This window comes from Schistocerca piceifrons, chromosome X (genome assembly GCF_021461385.2).
Source record: "Schistocerca piceifrons isolate TAMUIC-IGC-003096 chromosome X, iqSchPice1.1, whole genome shotgun sequence".
In the NCBI taxonomy this organism is placed as follows: domain Eukaryota; kingdom Metazoa; phylum Arthropoda; class Insecta; order Orthoptera; family Acrididae; genus Schistocerca; species Schistocerca piceifrons.
In genome coordinates this window covers 924858707-924885811 of record NC_060149.1, presented here as the reverse complement: position 1 = coordinate 924885811, position 27105 = coordinate 924858707, and the positions used below count along the sequence as shown (strand labels likewise).

The window sequence follows — 27105 nt, the reverse complement described above, 5'->3', positions numbered from 1 at the left end:
GAGGGGCGGACAAAAAAGATGGTTCTGAGCATTATGCGACTCAACTTCTGAGGTCATCAGTCCCCTAGAACTTAGAACTACTTAAACCTAACTAACCTAAGGACATCACACACATCCATGCCCGAGCCAGGATTCGAACCAGCGGTCGCGCGGTTCCAGACAGTAGCGCCTAGAACCGCTCGGCCACCCCGGCCGGCGGAGGGGTGGACATCCGTGCAACATTTGCATAACAAAGGATGGGGCAGAGCAGGGATTTGTACGTGTGGAAGACAGTGGAGTGATTTAGTCCTTTTAACCCTAGCATTACCAACGGGAGGGGGGGGGCCTCGTAGGCCCACTGACTCAGTTTTTCTATGTTGTATCCACACCCTTTGATATATGAACTTGAAAGCAAAGGTAATTGTTCGTTATTGAATGTACTATTGAGTCATTACAGAATTTCGGAATAAAAATGTAATTAAAATTCATTTACTTGATTTAATTCTCTGTGGGCCTTAGAAGCCCACCCGTTGGTAATAGCAAGGAAAGATTTACGAGGTTGAGTCTCTCGTTTCAAATTCTTACCATGAAACGAATTTTGGCATTGTTGCCTTCAGACATATTATTATGAAGCGGACCATTGTTATTTTCAGTGTTTCTGCTGCTGTTGAACCAGCAACATGAGTAAACATCGTTTACGTGATAGTTCCATTGAAAGAGTGCTAGAAGAAGTTTTGAACGAATCAGATTTAGAGGAAAGTGAAGTGGGTGATGATGTGGAAGAAATTAGAACTGATTCAACGTCTGAGAATGAAGATGAGGTTGAAGCCAATCCACCAGATGATAATGATACGGAATGTGATAAATTCATTGCAAAAAGTGGACGAGAGTATATTACGAAGCCATCTCGACAATATCGGCGTTCTGTACAAAATATAGTGCGAGAAAGAATGGGGCTAGGACAACAAGGAAGAATTGCGTCTCCGAAAGAGTCTATAGAGCTCTTTTTTACACCTCAAATTATGAATCTAATAAAACTACACTCAAATGAAGAGGCTTCTCGACTAGGTATTCAGCACACAGATGAAGATGAGTTATTTTGTTATATAGGACTCTTGCTAATCATGGGTTCAAATCATGACAATAAGATACCTGTCCAAGATTTATGGTCTTTGCTTAAGGGCCGACAAGTGTACTATGGATCAATGAGTCGGACCCCATTTTTCGAATTGACTAAAATATTGAGGTTTGATGATAAGAACACAAGAGAAATTCGTCGCCAGACTGACAAGTTTGCTCCAATGAGGGAAATTTTTGAAAGCTTCAATTCTTCACTCCCATTGTATTTCATTCCTGGTCTACATACAACAGTGGATGAGATGTTGTCTTTGTTCCGTGGTCGCTGTCCATTCAAGGTGTTTCTAAAAGAAAAACCTGGAAAATACGGCATTCTAATAGGAATGCTGTCTGATTCTGAGACTAGATATGTGATCAGCATGGACATCTGTACAGGCAAGTCAGGAAATACACAGCATTCAAATGGACCGATGGAAATTGTAAAGAGACTAATAAAACCTATCGAAAAATCAGGCCGTAATGTTACCACAGATCGGTACTATACTTCAGTGGAGCTTGCTGAGACTCTATGGAATGATTTTCACCTCACACTTGTTGGCACCCTACAGTCTAACAGACGACACATACCTGAAGAGCTGAAGACTACAACTGGCCGCAGTTTACACTCTTCCATCTTTGCTTATACTGACCCTCAGACACAGAGGCCACCAGTTACTCTTGCATCAACGCTAGTCCGCGAGAAGCCAAAACGACTGCTGTTGATGCTTTCAACTTATCACTCAGAAGGGGTGTTGAATGAAGACTCAAAAAAGACTAACATAAATCTTTTTTATAATTCTACAAAGGGAGGCGTGGACACCATAGACCAGATGGCAAGACACTACAGCACAAAGAGAGGAACAAGAAGATGGCCTTTGTCCCTCTTCTACACACTCATTGACATAGCAGCAATAAATGCATATTCACTCTTCCTCCTCAACTTTCCGAATTGGAAAAAGAATTTGCTAAACCGCAGAAGAGTTTTTATTACTAACTTAGGTCTCGAACTAATAAGATCTCAAGTAGATAAACGGGCACAAAATTTGTATGGACTTCAGAAGCCAATAATAATGGCAATGGAAAGCATCACACAACGGAAGCTCAGCTGCTCTGTAGAACCATCATCCTCAACAGCAGAACCAGGAACACGTGGACGGTGCCACCTATGCTGCCAAGAAGCTGCATCTAAAAAGATCAAGTACAACAAGCTGGGAAAGTCAACTGTTACCTGCTCTCAGTGCCACAAACACGTCTGTGGGAAACACTGCAGGAAGACAGTGTTGTGTGAAAAATGCGTTGCAGAATGAGACAGTAAATTTTGTTTGCTTCATGTAGTGTATCGAATTAAAAAAGTCGTTTTTATAAGAAAACACTATTTTGAAACATTATTCCAAAAAATATATAAACTGAATCTCGTGATTTGTTCATTTTATTCCTATTATAATAACATCTTTTATTATCCAGTATACAAAAACAATGTCTAAGCATTTTGAATTGTTATTAGAGGTATCAGAAGTAAATAAACTTGATTTATGATAAAATAAATTGTGGCATTCTTTATGGGCCTTTGAGGCCCCCCCGTTGGTATTACATGTAACAAAAAATACGTTGGTAATGCTAGGGTTAATAGTTTTAGTCTATTGTGGGCTTTCTGTTAGATGGTAAGTAAGTGAGGTTTCCACATTAGCTGCCGGTCTAACGTTACTAAACTAAACTAAACTCTGTCCGAACAGGCCTCGGAAGGTCTGACGGTACCGACCGGCCGTCTCGTCATCCTCAGCCCACAGGTGTCACCGGATGCGGATACGGAGGGGCACGCGGTCAGCACACCGCTCTCCCGGCCGTGTCAGTTTACGAGTCCGGAGCCGCTACTTCTCAATCGAGTAGCTCCTCAGCTCGCCTCACAAACGCCGAGTGCACCCCGCGTGCCGACAGCGCTCGGCAGACCGTCCGAGTTCTGGCCCAGCCCGACAGCACTAAATGGTTCAAATGGCTCTGAGCACTATGGGACTCAACTGCTGAGGTCATTAGTCCCCTAGAACTTAGAACTAGTTAAACCTAATTAACCTAAGGGCATCACAAACATCCATGCCCGAGGCAGGATTCGAACCTGCGACCGTAGCGGTCTTGCGGTTCCAGACTGCAGCGCCTTTAACCGCACGGCCACTTCGGCCGGCGACAGCACTAAGCTTCGGCGATCTGACGGGAACCGGTGTTACCACTGTGGCGAGGCCGTTGGCGGTCGAAGGTTAGTCCGGGGTATTGTAGTGTATTAGTTAGACGGCTGGGACGTTCGTAAATGGTGAGGTAGAAGTCACAGAAATGGAAGGTGCCGTTTGTGCGTCCCGCAATTATTGCCTAGGTTTTGGAGGGGTTAACTTAAGGAGACATCGGTTACACCAGAAGGTAACCAGACTGAGGTGGATTTAGAGAGGTCGTCGGGATTTCTGGAGTGTGGGACAGAAGGCGAGAAAAGTAGTTTCATCAGGATGCTGGAGGAGGTGGCTGGCAGGAGGTGGTTTGGGCATATCGGCAGTGTATCAGAGGTAAAGGAGAGGGGAGAGAACAGAACTTTGGGGTACTCCTGCAGTGGGGAGGGAGGTAGGGAAATGGTGTCGTCAACAATGATATAAGATGGACGACTGGTGAGAAGGAGTGCAAAAAGGTGGACGTAGTCGACCGGAAGTACACAAGTCTGGAATTTGGAAAGGAGACTGGAATGCCATACACTGTCTTACGCTTTCTCTAGGTCGAGGGAAGGAAGATATAGTAGGGGTCAGTGAAGTGAAGTGGAAGGAAGACAAGGATTTCTGGTCAGATGAGTATCGGGTAATATCAACAGCAGCAGAAAATGGTATAACAGGTGTAGGATTCGTTATGAATAGGAAGGTAGGGCAGACGGTGTGTTACTGTGAACAGTTCAGTGACCGGGTTGTTCTAATCAGAATCGACACCAGACCAACACCGACAACGATAGTTCAGGTATACATGCCGACGTCGCAAGCTGAAGATGAACAGATAGAGAAAGTGTATGAGGATATTGAAAGGGTAATGCAGTATGTAAAGGGGGACGAAAATCTAATAGTCATGGGCGACTGGAATGCAGTTGTAGGGGAAGGAGTAGAAGAAAAGGTTACAGGAGAATATGGCCTTGGGACAAGGAATGAAAGAGGAGAAAGACTAATTGAGTTCTGTAACAAGTTTCAGCTAGTAATAGCGAATACCCTGTTCAAGAATCACAAGAGGAGGAGGTATACTTGGAAAAGGCGGGAGGTACGGGAAGATTTCAATTAGATTACATCATGGTCAGACAGAGATTCCGAAATCAGATACTGGATTGTAAGGCGTACCCAGGAGCAGATATAGACTCAGACCACAATATAGTAGTGATGAAGAGTAGGCTGAAGCTCAAGACATTAGTCAGGAAGAATCAATACGCAAAGAAGTGGGATACGGAAGTACTAAGGAATGACGAGGTACATTTGAAGTTCTCTAACGCTATAGATACAGCAATAACGAATAGCGCAGTAGGCAGTACAGTTGAAGAGGAATGGACATCTCTAAAAAGGGCCATCATAAAAGTTGGGAAGGAAAATATAGGTACAAAGAAGGTAGCTGCGAAGAAACCATGGGTGACAGAAGAAATACTTCAGTTGATTGATGAAAGGAGGAAGTACAAACATGTTCCGGGAAAATCAGGAATACAGAAATACAAGTCGCTGAGGAATGAAATAAACAGGAAGTGCAGGGAAGCTAAGACGAAATGGCTGCAGGAAAAATGTGAAGACATCGAAAAAGATATGATTGTCGGAAGGACAGACTCAGCATACAGGAAAGTCAAAACAACCTTTGATGACATTAAAAGCAACGGTGGTAACATTAAGAGTGCAACGGGAATTCCACTGTTAAATGCAGAGGAGAGAGCAGATAGGTGGAAAGAATCCATTGAAAGCCTCTATGAGGGTGAAGATTTGTCTGATGTGATAGAAGAAGAAACAGGAGTCGATTTAGAAGAGATAGGGGATCCAGTATTAGAATCGGAATTTAAAAGAGCTTTGGAGGACTTGCGGTCAAATAAGGCAGAAGGGATAGATAACATTCCATCAGAATTTCTAAGATCATTGGGGGAAGTGGCAACAAAACGACTATTCACGTTGGTGTGTAGAATATATGAGTCTGGCGATATACCATCTGACTTTCGGAAAAGCATCATCCACGCAATTCCGAAGACGGCAAGAGCTGACAAGTGCGAGAATTATCACACAATCAGCTTAACAGCTCATGCATCGAAGCTGCTTACAAGAATAATATACAGAAGAATGGAAAAGAAAATTGAGAATGCGCTAGGTGACGATCAGTTTGGCTTTAGGAAAAGTAAAGGTACGAGAGAGGCAATAGGATTTGTCGACCTGGAAAAAGCGTTCGACAATATAAAATGGTGCAAGCTGTTCGAGATTCTGAAAAAAGTAGGGGTAAGCTATAGGGAGAGACGGGTCATATACAATATGTACAACAACCAAGAGGGAATAATAAGAGTGGACGATCAAGAACTAAGTGCTCGTATTAAGAAGGGTGTAAGACAAGGCTGTAGCCTTTCGCCCCTACTCTTCAATCTGTACATCGAGGAAGCAATGATGGAAATAAAAGTAAGGTTCAGGAGTGGAATTAAAATACAAGGTGAAAGGATATCAATGATGTGATTCGCTGATGACATTGCTATCCTGAGTGAAAGTGAAGAAGAATTAAATGATCTGCTGAACGGAATGAACAGTCTAATGAGTACACAATATGGTTCGAGAGTAAATCGGAGAAGGACGAAGGTAATGAGAAGTAGTAGAAATGAGAACAGCGAGAAACTTAACATCAGGATTGATGGTCACGAAGTCAATGAAGTTAAGGAATTCTGCTACCTAGGCAGTAAAATAACCAATGACGGACGGAGCAAGGAGGACATCAAAGGCAGACTCGCTATGGCAAAAAAGGCATTTCTGGCCAAGAGAAGTCTACTAATATCAAATACCGGCCTTAATTTGAGGAAGAAATTTCTGAGGATGTACGTCTGGAGTACAGCATTGTATGGTAGTGAAACGTGGACTGTGGGAAAACCGGAACAGAAGAGAATCGAAGCATTTGAGATGTGGTGCTATAGACGAATGTTGAAAATTAGGTGGACTGATAAGGTAAGGAATGAGGAGGTTCTACGCAGAATCGGAGAGGAAAGGAATATGTGGAAAACATTGATAAGGAGAAGGGACAGGATGATAGGACATCTGCTAAGACATGAGGGAATGACTTCCATGGTACTAGAGGGAGCTGTAGAGGGCAAAAACTGTAGAGGAAGACAGAGATTGGAATATGTCAAGCAAATAATTGAGGACGTAGGTTGCAAGTGCTACTCTGAGATGAAGAGGTTAGCACAGGAAAGGAATTCGTGGCGGGCCGCATCAAACCAGTCAGTAGACTGATGAAAAAAAAAAAAAAAAAAAAAAAAAAGTCGAGGGAGACAAAGATGGCGGATTTGAGCTGTCGGGATAGGAGATGGGTGAGGTTGAGGAGTTCACCGTCAGACAGCTCCGCCTATACACTACCCTTCGTGTACGCTACGCTACCGACATCTGTACACGTATCTCACGACTTTTGCCACCTCAGTTTCACGCTATTATCCGGTGCCCTCTAGCGCAGACCGTCGCAACTTGCGCCAGCGAAGCGGGAAAGTCGACCGAATAATACGCGTGACAAGTAATACCTCGACCGGTATCGAGTAAAGAATAAAATAATTCGGAGGCACGCCCTCGTAGCTTAGGTGAAACTGTTTTTTACTACACGGGAAGAAAGAAAAAGTTTCGAAGCGACGGTGTACGTTATCGGTAGACGGAATAGGGCGAGAGACGGAATATTGATACAGGGCTGCGGACTGCGGAGCGAGAGCGGTGTATTTATAAGAGGGCGCAGGGAGGCTAGGGCTGAGGGCGCAGCGCGGCGCGGTGCCAGCGCGCCGGCGGGCGGGCGGCGGGCCGCTGCGGCTGCGGCAGACGCGATGGCGGGCGGCGAGCGGCCGTGGGACGTGTGGCAGCGGCTGGTGCCCGCGCTGCTCTTCTCGCACGCGGCCGCCGTGCTGGCGGCCTCGCTGCTCGGCCTGCTGGGGCTGGCGCACGTCTCCACCGCCGCGCTCTTCTTCTGGTTCGCCGCCGCCGCCCTCGGCTCCACTCTCGCCTATCACAACCTCAAGGTCAGCCCCGGCAATGCACTAGTCGTACAGAAACCGAGGGTTTTTTCTTTTCTTTCATTGGCTTTCGCGATGTGCCTATTCGGACATCTCGTCGGTGGAATGTCGGTGGTGACGATACGAACGTAAGGACGACGCGACACCCAGTCCCCGAGCAGAGAATGTCTCGGGAATCGAACCCCGGTCCCTCGCTCGGCAATCTGCAGCGCTGGCCGCGCAGCTGACGAGGCAGCGGGGAGTTAGGCAGGGCTGTGATAACTGGGTCCGCAAGCGGGTTTCGTGAACATCTCCACGCTGTTGTATCCTGTGCGTGGCTCTTCGTCTCCGCATAACTCGTTTGTTAGATTTTGAACGTGCTGCACTTCAGCAACTGTGCGTGCGAGAGCTCCGATGGACTGGAAATTACAGCCGACCAGTTGCAAGGTACAGCTTTATAAAAGCTCAACCGCGGTTTCGACAGTTTTAAAAATGCCTTCTTCAGGAGGTATTGTATAGACAGTCACATATTATCTACGTAAAATGTGGGAGTCGTCGACTCTGTCTAACACACGTGTGTATCATCCATTTAATCGTCGTGTAATTAAGTGGACAACACGCACATGTACTAGACAGAATCAAAGACTGGCGCTAATAACCGTAGCAGTTTTGCGCCCTAAAACCATAACAAAAAAAAAAAAAAAGTCAAAGACGCCCACATTGGATACAGATAATATGTGATTCTACCTACAATATCTTCTGAAGAAGATAGTATTAAAACTGTCTAAATCATGCTCGAGATTTAATAAACCTGTATTTTGCAACTGATTGGCTGTTATTTGCAATCCTTTAAAGTTAATCCATTTGTAGCTTACCGTAGTGAAGCCTCTCTGTCGGTATACTGCCTGTGCCGCCCACACTTCCCTCCATCGCCAAATTGACGTTTCTTTGATGCCTCAGACGTTTCTTACCGGAAATCCCTTCGTTGTTAGGGTTCCGGTAGAAACGGAACTCTTACACAATTACTTTGTTCCCCGTCTGTTAAGACCCCTTTCTCTCAGGAAAGAGTAAAAGTATCGAGCTCAAATTTATGTCAAATACTAAGGTGCACGGTCGTTTGGTGGTGTAAAAATTTAAGTTTCTAAGTCAGTGAAGTCAAAAGATACGGCCTTTTACGTCACACATTTCGATACTCAAAGACTCACTCATCAAAACGTACAGACCAACTATCTGTATACACATTTAAGTGTACCAAACCCTCCTACTCGCACTTGCCCGATTTTTTCAAGCTGTGCCGTAAATTTCTTTTTACCCTAATTTTCTGGATTCTTCCGTAACACCTCATTTCAAAAGGTTATATTCTCTTCTTTTCTAAACTGTTTTCCATCCAGGTTTTCTTCAATACAACGCTACACTCCTGACAAATACTTCAGAAAAGGTGTCCCAACACTTAAATTCACAAATTTCTCTTTTTTAAAAAATTGCTGTCTCGCTATTGCCAGTCTCTCCACTTCTGCCGTCGTCAGCTCTTACTTCCACAAACACCGAAATTCATTTACTACGTTTAGTGTCTCATTTCGTAATCTAATTTTCTCAGCGTCGCACTATTTAAATCAACTACATTTCATTGTTGTAGCCTATTCCCCATGTTACTCAGTCAGCACACTGCAGAAGCTGCGAAGGGAACGGGGGGAAAATTCGGACAGAGAACTAAAGTCAGCGAGGAGAAATCAAAATAAAAAACTTGCATAAACTACTGATTTACCACAATAATATTCATTTTATGGTGCCTCGTGAACCAGGTTTCGGCTTCGTAGGCCATCATCAAATAACTTAGGACTAAACAGATAGGTCACACAACATCAGCCTCAGTTTGTAGCTGTACAAAAATTGTTTTTCCAGAGATATGTCACCTTTTACGTCTATGTATGTATACAAAAACACAAGCATAATGAAATTCACGAAGAAACTATGAACATATAAATCTTATATTACTTCATGCTCAAAGATTAAAAGTATAAGAATGTAAAGAAAGGTAATGTAATTGTTGTAAGTAGTATAACTGTTCCCCACTCACACTCCCCTCTTCCCCCCTTTTCCGGCCTATCCATTACATTCACCAGTTAGTTTTTGCCAATACTACCGTTTTTGGCAAGTACTTTCTTATACTTTCCGTCTTAGACTGTAAAGTAATGTAAGGTTTTCTTGTTATTAGTTTCTTTGTGAATTTAAAAAAAAACGGCTCTCGCCACTATGGGACTTAACATCTGAGGTCATCAGTCCCCTAGACTTAGAACTACTTAAACCTAACTAACCTAAGGACATCACTCACGTTTATGCCCGAGGCAGGATTCGAAGCTGCGGCCGTAGCAGCAGCGCGGTTCCGGACTGAAGCGAAAATAACCGCTCGGCCACAGCGGCGGGCTTGTGAATTTCATTACGCTTGTGTTTTTCTGTAGATATATAGTTGTAAAAGCCACATAATTTTGAAAAAAAAAACGATCTCTCTGATGTTGTGAGTACTCTCTACTTAGTCTTAAGTCGTCTGAGGATGTCTCAGAAACCCGAAAGCCGGTTCGTAAATATTATTATGAAACTTCGACGCTGTGTTCCTCCATGTACCGACGGATGTTCCATAAATATTCTGAAATTTGAACTTTGAGGTTTGTCGTTGGCTTTGTAGTTCTGTCTGAGGTAGCAAAAGTATTGGCAGATCAGTAGAACGGAATGAATAACGTCTTGAAAAGAGGTTGTAAGATGAACGTCAACAAAAGTTAAACAAGAGTAATAGGATGGAGCCGGATTAAATCAAGCGATGCTGAGGGAATTAAATGAAGAAACGAGACACTAAAAGTAACAGATGAGTTTCGCTATTTTGGAAGCAAAATAACCGTGGATAACGGAAGTGAAGAAGATATAAAATGCAGATCGGAAACAATGAGGACATGTTTCCTGCTCACATATATAATGTGTACAACTTTGCTTCCTCCGTTTGCCGATAGGTGGCGACAATGGTAAGTAGCAGTCGAAAGAAACAGATCGCAGACGACAGGCAGTTAGCTTGGACTTCGGTCAACATAACCCCATTCAAACATTAGTCGATTTGTGTCTGCATCATAAAGTTGTTCTTGATTGAAAATGTCAGTTTACGAGCCTAATTCTCGTTATTTGCGGGAAGTGTTACTGTTTTGTTTCAATATGAAGAAAACAGCGGCTGAGTCTCACCGAATGCTCTCAAGTACATATGGCAAGGACGCTATTAGTGAAAGAACGTTTCGTGAGTGGTTTCAAAGCTTCAAGAGCGGTGACTTTAACGTCGTAGACCGGCATAGTGGTGGAAGAGAGAATGTTTTCGAAGATGCAGAATTGGAGACATTGCTGAATGAAGACTCGCGTCAAACTCAAGAAGAATTGGAACGATTAGTGGGAGTGACACAGCAAGCCATTTCAAAGCGTCTCAAGGCTATGGGCATGATTCAGAAAGAAGGAAATTGGGTCCCGTGTGAGCTGAAACCAAGAGACGTTGAACGGCGTTTGTATGTTTGTGAATAGTTGCTGCAGAGGCCAAAACGGAAGGGATTTCTGCATCGCATTATGACCGGGGACGAAAAATGGGTTCATTACGATAACACTAAACCCAAAAAAATCATGGGGATATCCCGGCCATGCTTCCACGTCGACGGCCAAATCGAATATTCACGGCTCCAAGATCATGCTCTGCATTTGGTGGGACCAGCTCGGCGTCGTGTACTATGAGATGTTAAAACCAAGTGAAACAATCACAGGTGTTATCGAACGCAATTAATGCGTTTGAGCAGAGCATTAAAAGACAAACGTCCACAATACAGTGAGAGGCACGATAAAGTGATTTTGAGGCATGAAGACGTTGAACGGTTGCAAAATAGGTCAAAACGTACTTGGAATCGTTAAAATGGGAAGTCCTACTCCACCCGCCGTATTCTCCAGACATTGCTCCCTCTGAATATCACCTGTTTAGATCAATGGCACATGGCCTGGCTGACTAACATTTCCGATCTCATGAAGAAGTCACAAATTGGATTGTTTCAAAAGATGAACAATTTTTTCGACGGGGGATTCGTACACTGCCCGAAAGATGGGAGAAAGTAGTGGCCAGCGATGGAAAATACTTTGAATGGTACATGTGTAACGAGTTTGTTTCATTAAAGCCTCAAATGTTGGGGAAAAACCGGCGGAAGCATAGTTGTACAACTTGTATTATCTCTCAAGTCGAAATCCCTTTTCCTCAGCACCTACCAATCGTACGACGATGAATGAGGTACCATTCGAAAGGTTTTTTAAACAGATTCTGATATTGCATACCGATTTTGCGCTAAAACGTACTGTTTGTGGGGAATTTTAGCATAAAAGACACTTTTGACTAGCATAGGTGAAAAGGGCATCATGGATGCCCAGCTTCATACCTATTCTTTACGAAGCTAACTTATTAATTCCATATTACCCTAGTACAAATACCATTTTATGCACGTCGTATAAGCTTTCTTTTCTGAACGAATCTACTTTTCTTGTGACTGTCATCTTAAATTGCGATTTACTTACTGCTGCTACGACCTAACGTGCTTACTGTAACTGAAAATGTTTGTCGAGTTAAAGTTGCAAGTTATGTGGCCCTATTGACAGTCCCTGATCTCTGACCATTGTACAAGCCGAAGCCGGGATGAGTACTCCGAATGCAATGCGAGACACATTTTTGGACGCATGGAACTGTACACGGTGGGGCAAATAAACGTGGCCCCTCAGAACAGAGTTACAAGGTACAAAGAAACACACAGAGGAAAGGAAATGCAGTACTAACCTGACTATAGCAGATGTTGAAAATGACCACCATTTATCTCTTGGCACTTTCGGTCCCTGGTCAGCAAGTTGGTGAAGGCGGAACGAAGCTGGAATGCTGGAATTGCTGCAGTCTCATCCGAAATGTTCTGCTGCAGTTCTTGAAGATTAGAGGGTTATTGTGATACACCTTTGACTTGAAGGCTTCCCACACAAAGTAGTCGCACACCCCGGCTAGGGCCACGACCAGACTGACCTCTGTTAACAACTATGTTAGGCGTGAAGATTGTGTGATCACGTGGCGTTAGCATAGATGGTGTGCGCGTCATGGAATGTTTATTTGTTCACGTCGTTCGGTTCATTTTCAAATATGTTTTCTTCTTATTCCCACAACAACTTTTATACCAAATACTGCACTTATTCCAAATGATGTCGTTCTTTAAAAACTGCTAAAATTTCGCACGGATCCTGTCATGAAAGAGAAATATGCTAACACTGAAGACAAATTTATTGTTCGTAATTCTTTTCTGAAGAACTCGTCTGGTGGGTAAGCTTGTACGTGGAGAATAAACACAACAGACAAGAAGAGAATAGAAGTCTTAGAAATGTGGTGCTCCAACAGAATACTGAAGATTAGATGAATGAAGAAGTACTATAAGGAATAGGGGAGCAAAGAAATTTATGACACGGATTTACTAAAAGAAGGGATCGGTTGATAGGATAAATTCTGACTCATCAACGAATAATTAATTTGCTAACGAGGAAAGCGTAAGTGTGTGGGCAGGAAGGGGGGAGGGTGTGGGGGTAAAACGTTGCACAGGGAGACCAAAACTTTGCTACAGTAGGCAGATTTAAGCGGATTTACGTTGCAATAGTTACGAAAAGGTAAGAAGGCTGGCACAAGATACAATATTGTGGTGAACTGCATCTGGAACCGCGCGGCCGCCACGGTCGCAGGTTCGAATCCTGCCTCGGGCATGGATGTGTGTGATGTCCTTAGGTTAGTTAGGTTTAAGTAGTTCTAAGTTCTAGGGGACTGATGACCTAAGATGTTGAGTCCCATAGTGCTCAGAGCCATTTGAACCATTTTTTTTTTTGAACTGCATCAAACCACTCTTCGGACTGACGACAACAACAAATACCTGTACCATAAATGAACATCTATTTCTTTAGACGTGGCTTCACGTTTGCTAATTTTTTTGAATGACTCCATACCGTTTGAAACTGTTAATGTTTTGTTTTATTTTTATTTATTTATTTGTGGACTATTGTGGGATTTCGGCGGTAGTTCATTTTCAAGCATCCCCCTAAAAGTTTTTGTAAATATGATAATCATTCTTCAGTTGATACATTATTCACTAACTGAAAGCAGTGACTAAACAGAATACACATTGCACTAAGTGATCTAACTTACCAGATACGACTGTTGGCTACAAGATCATCAAAAACCTGTGATGCCAAATATTGCCCTACGGATCTCTTTCAAGTGTTGTCTGTGACGCGTGTGCTTAATCTTGTACTTCCAAGAGCAAATATATATATATAGTAAAGTACCAAAAGACCAGTATCTCGTTATCAGTCGCATCGTTTGCGATCGGCAACGACAGAGATAAACTGTAATTGTCGAGCAAGTCGTCTGCTTTACTCTATATACACACAAAAACAAATACTCTCACACACACACACTAAGCTTTCATGGTTTACATATTGTCTCAGAATTAAATTAAAAATAGTTCCTTCTCTGTGTTCGAGAGGATGGAAACTCTAATCCCTATCTGGATGCTGCAGATTTGTGTGCTTCCCAAATGTGTTCAGTTAGTATCAGTTGCCCACTATGTCCACTACAGACCGTTCAGACATCGTGTTTACAGTTGCACCACACGTCGCATCGTTCGGACGTCATACACCGATATCTTTAAATGGGACAATCTTTCCCTTGACTTTTGACCAGTCAGTTTAATACTACACTCCGCACTGGACAGTCGGTGAATCCCTGTCTTAGTTCTATTGGAATCTTCTTTGCTATCTTCAAGCCTTTCACATTGTTAAATGCTCTATTACCCATCGATATCCTCGTTCATATTTCCTCCACGCAGCTTCCATTATCTGCCACCAAGCCTCCCTGTTTACATCTTAATAGCTTTATTCTCAACGGTTTACGAAATTCAGCAGTTCGAAACTGCCAGGAATGTGAATGGAGCAAGTGTTGGTGTATTAAAAGACCTTTACTTGTTGTGTTTTACAGTCAGTTTTCCTCCACAGCTCATATTGAAAAAAATAAATGCCAATTACAACGCCTTTTGCAGCTTGTATGGGCACGTGCTATGTTGCTGACGAAAGCTGTAGTCCACTTCCGACTGTACAGCGTGCACGAACACTCAGTACGCGAGCGACAAATAATTTTCCTCGTTTGCACTTTTTCCGAGTAGATTTCAGTCTTTAACTAACCGTACGAACCAAAAAAAAAAAAAAATGTTCAAATGTGTATGAAATCTTATGGGACTTAACTGCTAACGTCATCAGTCCCTAAGCTTACACTCTACTTAACATAAATTATCCTAAGGACAAACACACACACCCATGCCCATGCCCGAGGGAGGACTCGAACCTCCGCCGGGACCAGCCGCACAGTCCATGACTGCAGCGCCCGAGACCGCTCGGCTAATCCCGCGCGGCGTACGAACCACGCCCAATAGAGAAAAGTTGAATATCTCTGGTGCCTATAGATTAACTCCACCATGAATCATCAAACGCCCATGATAAAAAGCTATTATGAAGACAAGACGTGACGATGTATAAACGCATATTCAGTTTTTGAGTCTCTTTAAAAATAATTATATAATGCGTTAAGGTGCTTTACGCTAGACTTAAGAACGTCAAGCACATAATATGTGTGTACCTGTGTGTGACGGATGACAGCATTTGCATGTTGGTACTTCACTGCAGAAGCACTTCACTGCAGAAGCATAGCCAGAATGGCTCCCTGTTGGAAGATACCGACAAAATTCCGACTTTTATATCTTCTGGGTTGGTCTGAATCTTTACTGAATACCACAGTCAACGACCTTTTCTAATATTAGTGTCTCAGTAGAACGTTCGTCGGCTTGCTAGTAAAAATATCAAAGGTGCCTCTTTTTATTAATTAGTTTTGTTACTTTTGTTCTTTTGATTAATTAGTTTTATTAATTTTATTTACTAATTTATCAATTTTTATAAATTTAATTTAATTTATTAATTTAATTCATGCATTAATATTTGTAGCTTTTCATCTTCATATGGCGTTTATGATTACGAAAATCCTGTACAGCATGTGCCACTGACGGCATGGTTCATTGCTACTAGCATTCATGTTAAGAGAAAAGTAATTTTGTAATTTAAAATGTCGATATATATCTATTTACAAGTTATTTCCCATTTCAACAGTAACTTTCGTTGTAGAGTTCGTTTGATCTTATTGTTCTAACACACTTGTTATTTATTTATTTATTCGCTGCAATCCTATCCAGGCGTCAAATAATTTTCTCATTATTTTCACAAGAATAAAAAGAAAACACTTATGACTCTTACTTCTTTGTTGTTTATCTGTGTTGAATTTATCTTTTACACCTCCTTTTATTGTCAAAATGGTCCTAAATACCACAGAATGTCCTCTCGCCACACTATCAACGGTTGCGATAACTTCTGGCAAAATTTCATCTCACAGCTTATCCTTGAACCACTTCATTTCACATCTGATCAGTGCGATCTATTTTTAGAGTCATACCAGAACATTGCATGTAAGACAGTGAACCCTTTTTTTATTCTGTCTCGATTTTCCCACATTTAGTATAATGTTGTACTTTTAGTGTGTAATTGAAGGAATTCTTCTTTACTCACGTTTCAGTATCTAAGGACATCAAGAAACTTGAAGAAATATGTTTTACATAAAGGAGACTTTTTGGTGTGTGTAGAAAATCAAATAGCGCACAGATATTACTGAAAGGAATCAAAATGTCAGCTATGTACCATTTTTCGTTCAAACCAATATTTACGACCCTATTGCTACTTTTCTAAATGTCACAAATGCAAAGTGGGACGAACATAAATCTGACCAATTCGTATGTAAAGTAGCACATTACATAGATTTCATGAAGCTGCTTCATCAAGGACGGCCAAGAATTCCGCATGTGTGCAGTGCTGTTTCAAGCGTGCGGAGTTTTCTCGCCCGGCAATAAACTTCTGGCAGGAGCAGAGGGAAGCTGCAAACACGCCACATTTAGAGGGAAATGCAGTCGCACAAGGAACGTTGAATGGCTTGCATGCAGCTTGATTTCATATTTCATGTTTCTCAAGAACCTAGATCACAAACAAAACAAGTTTTCAGTATCATTTAATTATTTTTGCTGGCAGAAGACAATAAAATTTCTACCCCATACAAACAATCGTCGTATGGGGAGATGCAAATCGTTTCGCACGTTTTAGGCACTCTGGTTGTCTTGTAGTAGTCACTTATCTAGTTTCTTCGTAAAAAAAGCTTTTCACACACATATATTTTGATCGAAATATTGTATCACGTTTGCTACCTCATTGTGGAGATGTGGAAGCTCTTCCCGAAGGAAACAACGTAAAAGAATTTGTCTTTTAAACGGGAATTATACTGCAGTCGATTAGTTCCATCTGCACATATGCAGAGGCGCTTTCAACTGAAGTTGCAAACAGTCTCGAAAACATCTCCAAAACAGATGTTACATTGGCAATGTCCTCAAAACTTTTAGAAAACTGTCGTTATAACTCTTTTTACGTCAAAATGAATCCTTAAGAATTTTGAATTTTTTAACACCAGTAATCTTAGGGAAGAGGGCAGTGTTTTTTTTTCAGAATTTGTCCTTTCTACATAGGCATTTTCTTTTTAAATACATCCCCACACAATCACAAACAAGTTGTTTCTTAACTTGCAAGTCTTACTGTCGGCAGTGTGCAGTCAAGTCCACTTCAAATGGAAGGTCTGCAATCCATTCCGTATGCACTGATTTTCGTTCTTACTTTCTTTTTCATTTCGCAAATTCAACAACAGCGGGTTTTAAATCGAAAAAACGTTCCAGGCACGCCAGATGACTTAACTAACGTGCTTTGTAGTAATGTATAATGTCTCCACACTGTCCATTTGTTTCCACCAAAAGCTATTGCAACTGACAGCATAATAATGAATCTCACATCAGAAAATTTACTATTCGTGCTACCAGGTTCATCACGTTCTCCATATCTGTAAACTTAGCACAACGTGCTTCCTGGTGTGCAGAACAATGAATCCAGTAAAACTCGTCTATCGGTCGTTCTAATGTTTTACTCATTCACCTTCAACTAAATATTGAAATTCTTTCTGAATAGTGTTGTTATGGCGTTCCACAACAAATTCGCCGTATTTGCAGAAGAGGTATTGAGGATTCTCATCCTTCTCTTCTGTCACTCCCATCCGTTTTTAAAGGCTTGTGACGATAGAGCGGCGGACTGTCTCTTTTTCGCAGACGCCACTGGACCTGTGAACTTCCTTCATACCGCTAATAAACAGCGCCGACATCCCCATTCTATCGAACTGAAGAAATCCGTGTCAGCAGAAAGATGCCGCACCGCACTGCTAAAGAAAATGCGCGCTGTGCCAAGTACTTTCTGGAAGCACCGAGCAAAATCGAGATGTACCGAATAGTGCCAAGACAGGCCAGACCTCGGACCGCACACGTATAGCACATTGTGCTGCATGCCGTGACCGACGCTGATATAAACGAGAGACAGCGAACGCAAAATGCACAAGTACGATATTTTTAAAAATATCGGGAATCCGATGTATCGACATTTAAAAAAAATGTTTCAATATTATCTTTCGATATATGCAAAAAGGATCGATATTCCATCTGAAAAGTATCGACGTTTCTGTTCATAAAAATATTGGCTGCACACTGTAAATATACTGACGGTTTTAGAGCTGTATATTTAAGTATTGATTCATTATCAGGTATTCTATACATCAACAAGCTAGCAGCTTGCCTGTCCTCCTTAGAGCAACAATTGAGAGGGAAACGATGCACTTTCACGCTTGGCGATAAGCACTTTGCTAACAATGCTAACTGCATGTAAGTGGCAGAATATAAGGTGTCCGATGGGTATAAGTAGTAAGACTTCTTCATACAGTGAAAGCAAAATTATGTCCTACTACAACTTCAAATATTTACCGAAAATTGTGAAAAATATAATATAAAATAAAAATATCAGCGCACGATATTGCCATTTTGATATCGATATATCGGGGGACGAAACATGGTCGATATATATATCGTGTTGCTCCAACGTAATTTGAATCGCGCGCCAAAAACAAGACAACCAATCAGAGACTGTGCTCGACATCTATTGAGCAGCCCAGAGAGCATCCCAGAGTGCCCCAGAGAGCATCCCAGAGTGCCCCAGAGAGCTAAAACACCAAGAAGAATCGCTTCTCGACTTTTGGAAAGATCAATGTGTAGTATTTGTGGCCCTTAAAAGGGCCGTTTATTCAACACTGCCTTCAATGATTATATAAAGTACAATCACCCACAATGCGACAATCTTGCAAAGAAGAAGGACCACTAGCCTTCACCCATAAGTGAATACTACAATCGGAATTTATCTTACAACGTCTACGACAAGACAAAGACAAACTCCCGTGCGGTAAAAGGTAGGAACCCTCACTAGCAATAATAATCTCAGAAACAGGTATGGTACGGTAAGCTAGGATTTCCCTAGTTTCAAAGGATTCCAAACCTGCTCTTCCTGCATTGTTACAAGCAACGAAAGCTACAGTTATCCATCCGTTACCCAAACTGGAAGAAGAAGAAACTTTCATTAAAGAAAAATTTAACCTCGCACCACAAAATAAAGTAGGTCCATGAATAAGAACAAATTGAGTAGTTTTACCAACTCCTCTTATTTCGTTCTTTTTACCCTTAGCAGAAGATGTCGAAGCACCAAGAGTGCCGTCCATATATATATATATATATATATATATATATATATATATATATATATATATATATATATATATATATATCAATATTTTTTTGCAAAAATATCTGTATATCGATACTGTATCAACAGCCCCAGAACTAAGCAAAAGGAGCCCTCAACGTACTTTCTCGAGGCTTGGCCGGTTGCACTAATTGGTAAATGTCGCCTCGTTATTGTGGACACTTTTCCTAGCCGGCCGGGGTGGCCGAGCGGTTCTAGGCGCTACAGTCTGGAACAGCGCGACCGCTACGGTAGCAAGTTCGAATCCTACCTCGGGCATGGATGTGTGTGATATCCTTAGGTTAGTTAGGTTTAAGTAGTTCTAAGTACTAGGGGACTGATGACCTCAGAAGTTAAGTCCCATAGTGCTCAGAGCCATTTGAACCATTTTTGAACACTTTTCCTTGTGCCAGTCCGCCATGTATTGTCAACACTAATTGGGAAGTGAACATCACGGCTGCTTATTTAACAAGCGCGCGCGGTTGCCTCTCCAGGCCAATTACTGACCAATCCATTGGCCAAATAAAAAAACTGAAGAGGAATATCGTTTTATAAATCATCTGCCCTTCCTGTTGAAGCATACACCCCTTTGGAAAATATATCTCAGTGTTCATACAAGATGATGAACTCAGTTTATGCCCCAAATGTAACCCCAGACAGTGAATCTGACCCATTAATGACGCTGTCTGACAGTGACGATCGAGTGCGGAGATGACTAAACTTACACAGAGGAGAAGAAAATGGAGGGTGGGGGTTATTTGGAAGTAACACAAAGGTGTATCGAACTACGACATAAACTGCGAACGCCATTCAATATTGCCCCAAAGTGTAGTAAATTGTGCCTTATAGGCTAGATTTGTGCAGGGCTAGTGCTTTTGTCATCTGTTGCCTACATAACCTAATAAACTGAAAATAGAAAGCTTGTGCGGTGGTCGCCATAGAACATGAAGAACTGCATCAGCGTCACCTTACCTGGGTTGCTGAAATAAGTAAATGCAAACATGCGTAGCGTAGTCCCTGAACAAAATGCAGTGTAAGCGATTGAAGCACGTTTTGCGTGAACAAGGATCGTACTCGAATGTGGAAGAAAGGTACACGTGGCAGAATTTGTGAACAAAGGAAATGTGTAACATAATGAATTCGCGAACTCCAAATACGGGAGAGGGGGGGGGGGGGGGGTTATAATTAAACTTTCTCTACTTCTGAGGATCCCCATGAAAAACGAGTGATCATAGAAGTGAAACTTTGTGGAAAAGTTTGTAAGGGGTATGCGGAAGAGAATTAACGAACAATTACTGAACGAAACACATTTTAATTTTCACATGAGAGGGTAATGCTGTTAATTGCATACCATGTTTAGGTACCAGGTTACAAAAATTGCTCAATGTGACGACCATCTGTATCCACGACAGCCTGGAACCGTACATGAGACACCGTTTCACAATTGTTCCCAGCACTTTTCGAACAGTGGAGCACGGAATATTCAACCGTCTTGACGCAGCTCGTGCACTGCTTGAAGATCAGGCATTACGTCCTGCATTCTCAGTCACAGCAACAGTAACTTCTTCAACAATTTGTTGCACAATTGGCCGCAGGTCTCTCCCAGGAGAAATTCCCAAATTATCAGTTAATTCTAACTTCCGAATCATATTCTTCAAGCCCAGTCCGGGAAGAGGACTTCTCCGTATTCTTTAATGCCTTGATAACAGCAACAACACTATTGCTACTGATTTCATAAAGCAGCTTTACGAGTAATGTGCTGCTCACTTTGTCGTGATCCGTGTTGGCTGACCGCAACTTTAATGCTCACTGATGCTTGTGTTCCAACCGTATATCACGGTCTGAACACCATTCCTACAATGTGTGGTATGTGTGGTACCCATACAGTAAATAGCTTTCCGTCTACACTCGCTCAAGTAGACAGAGTTTAATTATAACCACCCTGTATAATTGTAATGTATATAGTTAACTCATGCAAGCCCTCCCTCAAATCTGTTGTGTTATACCTTCACAGATCTGATGATGGCGCCTTCAGAGTGCTGAAACCGGTCATCTAACAAACGATTGAAGCGATCGTGGCTTTTCAACTATTTTAATGGAATATAGTCGAATGAAATCAGGTGATGCTGAGGGAATTAGATTAAGAAACGAGACACTTAAGACAGTAGATGAGTTTTGTTTGTTTTTTGAGCAGCAAAATGACTTACGATGGACGAAATAGAGAGGACGTAAAATGTGGACTGGCAATGGCAAGAAAGCTGTTTCTGAAGAAGGTAAACTCGCTAACTTGGAATATAGATTTAAGTGTTAGGAAGCCTTTCCAGAAAGTATTTATATGAAGTGTAGCCACGTATGGAAGTGAAACATGGAAGATAAACAGTTTAGACAAGAAGAGAGCACAAGTTTTTGTAAGATGGTGCTGCAGAAGATACAGTAGATTAGATGGGTAGATCACGTACCTAATGAGGAGGTACTGAACAAATGTGGGGAGAAAAAAAAAGTGTGACACAACCTGTCGAGAAGGAAGGATCGGTTGACAGGACACATTCTCCGACATGAAGGGATAACCAATTTAGTGCTGAGGGAAATGTGGGCGGTAAAAATCGTAGAGGGAGACCAAGAGAGGATAAGTAAGCAGATTCAGAAGAATGTGGGTTGCACTAGTTATTCGGAGATGACGAGGCTTGCACAGGATAGAGTAGCACGGAGAGCTACATCAAGCAACTCTTCGGACTGAAGATCACAACGAATGATCTACTGGATAACGTCGAAACCTTCAAGACGCTTTTCGCAAACGATGTTGTTATCTATGGGAAGTTTGCAGCACCAGATGACTGTTGCGAAACGCAGGAAGGCCTGCGAAAGATCGATGGTGGATGCAGAGAGTGGCGGTTGACTTTGAACATAAATAAATATAACGTATGGCACGTACATGGCGGAAGAGACACCCTATTATTCGATTATGGTATTGGCAATAAACCACTGGAAACAGTGACAGCCGTAAGATACGTCGAAGTAACCCTCTGGAGTGACATAGAGTGGCATGGCCACATAAAAGTAATTAAAAAAAACAGATATCAGTCTGAGATAATCTGGAAGAATATTAAGGAAATGTTATTTATCCACCACAGAAGTGGCTTACAAAGCACATATACGACCGATTCTTGAGTACTGCTCACCAGTCTGGTACCCTTACCAGATTGTTTTAACGAGAGAGAGAGAGAGAGTAGATCCAACGAAGAACGGCACGTTTCGTCACGGGCTCATTTAGTAAGACCGTTGAGTGTTAAGGAAATACTCGACAAACTCCACTGACAGACGTGTTGTGTATTACAGGGAGGTTTACTGTCGAAATTCCAAGAGCCAGAAGCAAGTTGCAATAAGAACCAGGCAACATTTTACTTCCCCCCCACATACTTCTCGTTAACTGATCACGACGGCAAAATCAGAAAAATTAGAGCTCATACAAAGGTTTATCAGCAGCTGTTCTTTCCACTCATCATTCACTAATGGAACAGGGGAGAGAGAATTGATAGAAGTACCCTATGTGGCACATAGTTAACTTGGTATGAGGGGTATATCGGACAGTTAAAATTAAAGTGCAGCTACTCACGGCGGTCCAATGTGGGCTGCAATTATCGTATGACAGCGAAACTTTGTAGATATGTTAATGAGGAACCACTTTACACGGGAAAAAAATTAGTTCCAATTTTGGTCACCAGGTTCAAATCTGGCGCTGTACAGCGTCTTGTCGACGTCTCTGGCGCTCTTATTGAACTAATTGTGTAAGCGGCGGTTAATAATAAAATCAGCTTATGCCTTTCTCACTTGTTTGACCTTCCTGTCCATGTCCAATTCCTAATCCATTACGTATAGAAACATTCATATACGTCTTTCTTGCATTCACAGCGCCAGATTTGCACCTGGTGGCCAAAATCGGAACTAATTTCTTTTTTGTATCATAAATCGTTTCTGCGTTATCACATTATAATATGTGTCAGGTTTCGCTGCCATACGACAATTACAACCCACGCTGGACTTCTGTTAGTAACTGCACTTCAGTTATAACCAATTCGTGCATTTAGAAGAAGATGACGAGGTTTCCAGGTGAAGCGTTCGCTTCGTTCGTACCTCGCAGCTTCTGTGGCGTCTCGTGAAGTCATAAGCAGTGGTCGCGGGCTGAACGCATGCACTCTTGGCGAAATGCGGCACCACACGAATTATGCGACGTACTGTTCTGCGGATTTTATTGCCGGGTCCAGTTTAGTTCTCTGCTCTGCTACACCACCAAATTGGTCTAAATGAGGGTCGTTATCCTCGCTTTTAACCACGAGACAGGGTTAACCTTCTCACTACTCAAATGTCATCCTTGGTGCGAGGTTCGAACCTCGCAAGCGTTAAATTTTACCGAGCGAGGTGGCGCAGCGGCTAGCACACTGGACTCGCATTCTGGAGCACGACAGTTCAAACCTGCGTCTGGTCGTCCTGATGTAAGTTTTCCGTGATTTCCCTAAATCGCTTGAGGCAAATGCCGGGATGATTCCTATGAAAGGGCACTGCCGACTTCCTTCCCCATCCTTCCCTAACCCGATGGGGTCGATGACCTCGCTGTTTGGTCCCCTCCCCACAAATCAATCAATCTGTCAAATTCGAATGGCTAGCTGGATGGTGTTCACAGAAGCCACAAAAATTGTTCGACAACAAGACCTCGGCATACAGTTATAAATTAGCCAATTACGAGGTTGGCATTTGGTCTGGATGTACCCCTGTCTTATCATATACTGAACGTACAATGAAGCTGTCTTTTTAGCACGTCCGCTTCACAGCCGATACACGGCAGTAATGAAAGCAAAATAGAGGGGTATTTTAACCCGTGTCATGGCAGCCAGTGCTCCAAAACATCATTATTCATAAAATTTGTAGTGTCTTTGGACCCTACGCTACTAAAACATTCCAGAAGTACTGTTTAGGAAATTTGATAACAAGAAAGTAGGCTGGATAGATACCAATTCAAAAACAGCTCTTCTGCAACATACAGGGTGTCCTTGAAATGTTGCGACAGATTTCGAGGGATTGCAGAGGGTGTCTTGAGGAACAAATCGAGGATAGGAACACGTATCAGGAAATGTCATCCAGTGACGCCACAGAGCGTCGAAATTATAGGCACTGGCTCCTGTCACTAGGCCAGTCCTTTGGCAGCAAACGCGACGGACCGTAGGCGGAGCGTCTTGTAATGTTGTTCGTTATAACAGAGTGGCACGATCCCCAGTGAAGAAGGTGCGTAGACAGGCTTTGCCTGCTATGAAGGCGATGCTCTGTTGCCTTGGTAGATGACGGCTTCAGACACGGGATTACATCAGCAGTTTACTTTTCTCCTGTATAATGAAAAACATTGGAGACTTTAGAGAACTGCAGAAGAAAAGTAAACTGTGGATGGAAACAGTGTCCGAAACCTTCACCCACCAAGGCAACAGAGCGTCGCGTTCATAGGAGACTAGGCCTTTCTACATTAACAGCTAGGTAGTGATTGACATTATCCTGAAAATGATCGTAGCACTCTGGTTGCAGCTTAGGGAGGTGAGGATGCAGGATTAGGTTTTTGGAAGGAAGGGGGGGGGGGGCGATGACGACAGTTTGCAGTTTATGCTGCCTCTCACGACCACCTCCTCCTACCCCCCCCCCCCCCCCCCACCCCGCCCCCCAGCGCGAAATTTAGCTTGCCGTACCCCCAACTTTCAACACGCCAACCATAATACTACTAATAATGATCATCACTATAATTTATTTATTTCCATCAGTGCTTAGTACACCGCTTTAGCATAAATTCAGAAAAATGCAGCATTTGAAAATCATAAGTCCGATAATTAAAGAAGTACGTGCCCATGCAGTTGGTTTACAAACTTAATAGCAAAAACTCTCACAACTTTGACATCAAAATGTATACCACACGACTCACTTTAGGCGGATTAGGGAAAAACCATGTCCAGCTCCAAGCGTGCAGAGCCAAATTCCGGCGGATGCTGCTGTCTACATCCCTCTCTATGTCTCTATCTGTGTCCTATATGGGAACAAACTGCAGGGAACCATCGCCGAGAGGATAGGGAGCGAAAAAGTTCATATGACCAGAAATGCGTTCCAAGAGAGACACACACACTCGAAGGTGGAGATGCGAGATTTTTGACAGTGCAGGTTTGTAGGTTTCAGTGATTGAATGCACACATGACAACACACCAGGCAAGTGGGAACGTTCTGGGTGTACTTTTGTTTTAGCTCCACGCTCAAGAGGGCAGCAATCTCGTCCATGACGGCTGCGCAATCACACGTCGGAGCTTGGGGGACTGTTAACAATTATAATAAATATCGCCCAGAGGATCCCCCATCACACAGGCAGTCACATAACAAACAAAAGAATAAGACTGCTTACAGACATCGCAGTGCATACAAATGACGACCGAAAAACACAGCGACAGTTGGTAAAACTGTAAACAGTAAGCTAACACAACCAACACGCTTAAAAAAATAAACGCCTATTGAAAATGAAGTATTTTAGTGAAATATATTTGCAAACGCCGAAAATTGGACCTCCTGGAGTACTCAGGACGAAGAGGTATAATTCCAGCACGATACATATCTGGCAGCAAGATTCCGAAACATCGTAATCAGATTGGTTGGTTGGTTATTTCGGGGGAGCGGACCAAACAGCGAGGTCATCGGTCCGGTTGGGAACGGAAGTCGGGGGTGCCCTTTCAAAGGAACCATCCCGGCATTTGTCTGAAGCTATTAAGGGAAGTCACGGAAAACATAAATCGGAATTGCCGGACGCGGCTTTGAGCCGCCGCCCTCCCTAGTGTGAGTCCAGTGTGCTAACCACTGCGCCAACTCGCTCGGTCCGTAATCAGAATGAAACAGTAATTTAGCCTTACGAAACTTGCACCCCAAAAGTTATTTCGCACCTAACAATAAGAGAATAATGAGAAAACTATAATACATTAATATATATGGAAATACTGTATAACACATTTATTAAATACATACAATTAATATGAATCGCAAGTCGCTGAGGATGCTTGTTAAACAAAAGATGCGAAATGCAAATGGTATACAAACAAATAGCCTTTTATTTAGTTGTGTAGACGGATCACATCTCCAAGAAGATAATAATAATTCAGACTAACTTACTGTGTGCCAGACCGGGACCTGCAGCCCAGCTTTCCGCCTGCAGTGTTCCTGCCGACCAGGCTATCAATGCAGGACTCACCCACACGTGTCACTCAGCTTTAATATTGCAAATACCTCTCTCTTACCTTCTAAACTTGACAGAAGCTCTCCGGTATACCTTAGGGGATCAACACTCTTGGAAGAAAGGCTGTGTAGGAGGAGTGGGCTAGTCACAGCCTAGGGGATTGTTTTTAGGATGAATCTTCCAGCCTTCTGCTTAGAGTACGCTATTTGGAAAATTCCTGGCAGGTTAAAACCGTGCGCCACGAATCGGAACCGGAACCTTGCCTTTGCATACTGGGAACAAATTCCATAGGCTGTCGCCAAGCCAAGCAAACCTGCGAGGGCGGCTCATGCGCTGTGAGTCGGTAAGAGTCACACAGTTTTAATATGTCAGGAAGATCCATTTTGGAAGATGTGTACGTTTCGCATGTTCCAATGGCAGAGTTATATTATAACTCATCTTGTTCCATAACTTTCGACTCAGTCATTTCTCGTCTATGGTTCCTTACTTCAAACTTACAGCTATGACCTTTCTCCGTCATCCGTAACAGCTTTCCATCAGGGGGCTCAGCATTCGTTTGCTGGGTACGGGCTTGGCGAACCCGGGGTCCTCGAGCTGTGGACTGGTGTGCGCCGGCAGTCTGCTGATACCGTAAGCTCTGGGCATGCTTCACCGACCACCGTGTGGCGCAACGGTGGAACGTTGTGTGTCTCAGGGACCTGGGATCTTGGCTTGATTGCCTGGATCGCGAGGGCGGTAC

The 27105-nt window shown here is 42.8% G+C and overlaps 1 protein-coding gene across 1 annotated transcript in view; it reads left to right on the top strand.

The window, feature by feature from the left end:
- The first annotated feature begins 7121 nt into the window (after positions 1 to 7121).
- The window catches only part of LOC124721142 (D-beta-hydroxybutyrate dehydrogenase, mitochondrial-like), a 282303-nt gene continuing 262319 nt past the window's right edge, over positions 7122 to 27105 (top strand). Inside the window, exon 1 of the mRNA XM_047245961.1 lies at positions 7122 to 7324. Coding sequence (XP_047101917.1) covers positions 7133 to 7324 — 192 coding nt within the window. The 5' untranslated portion in view covers positions 7122 to 7132. The remainder of the gene's footprint in view (positions 7325 to 27105) is intronic.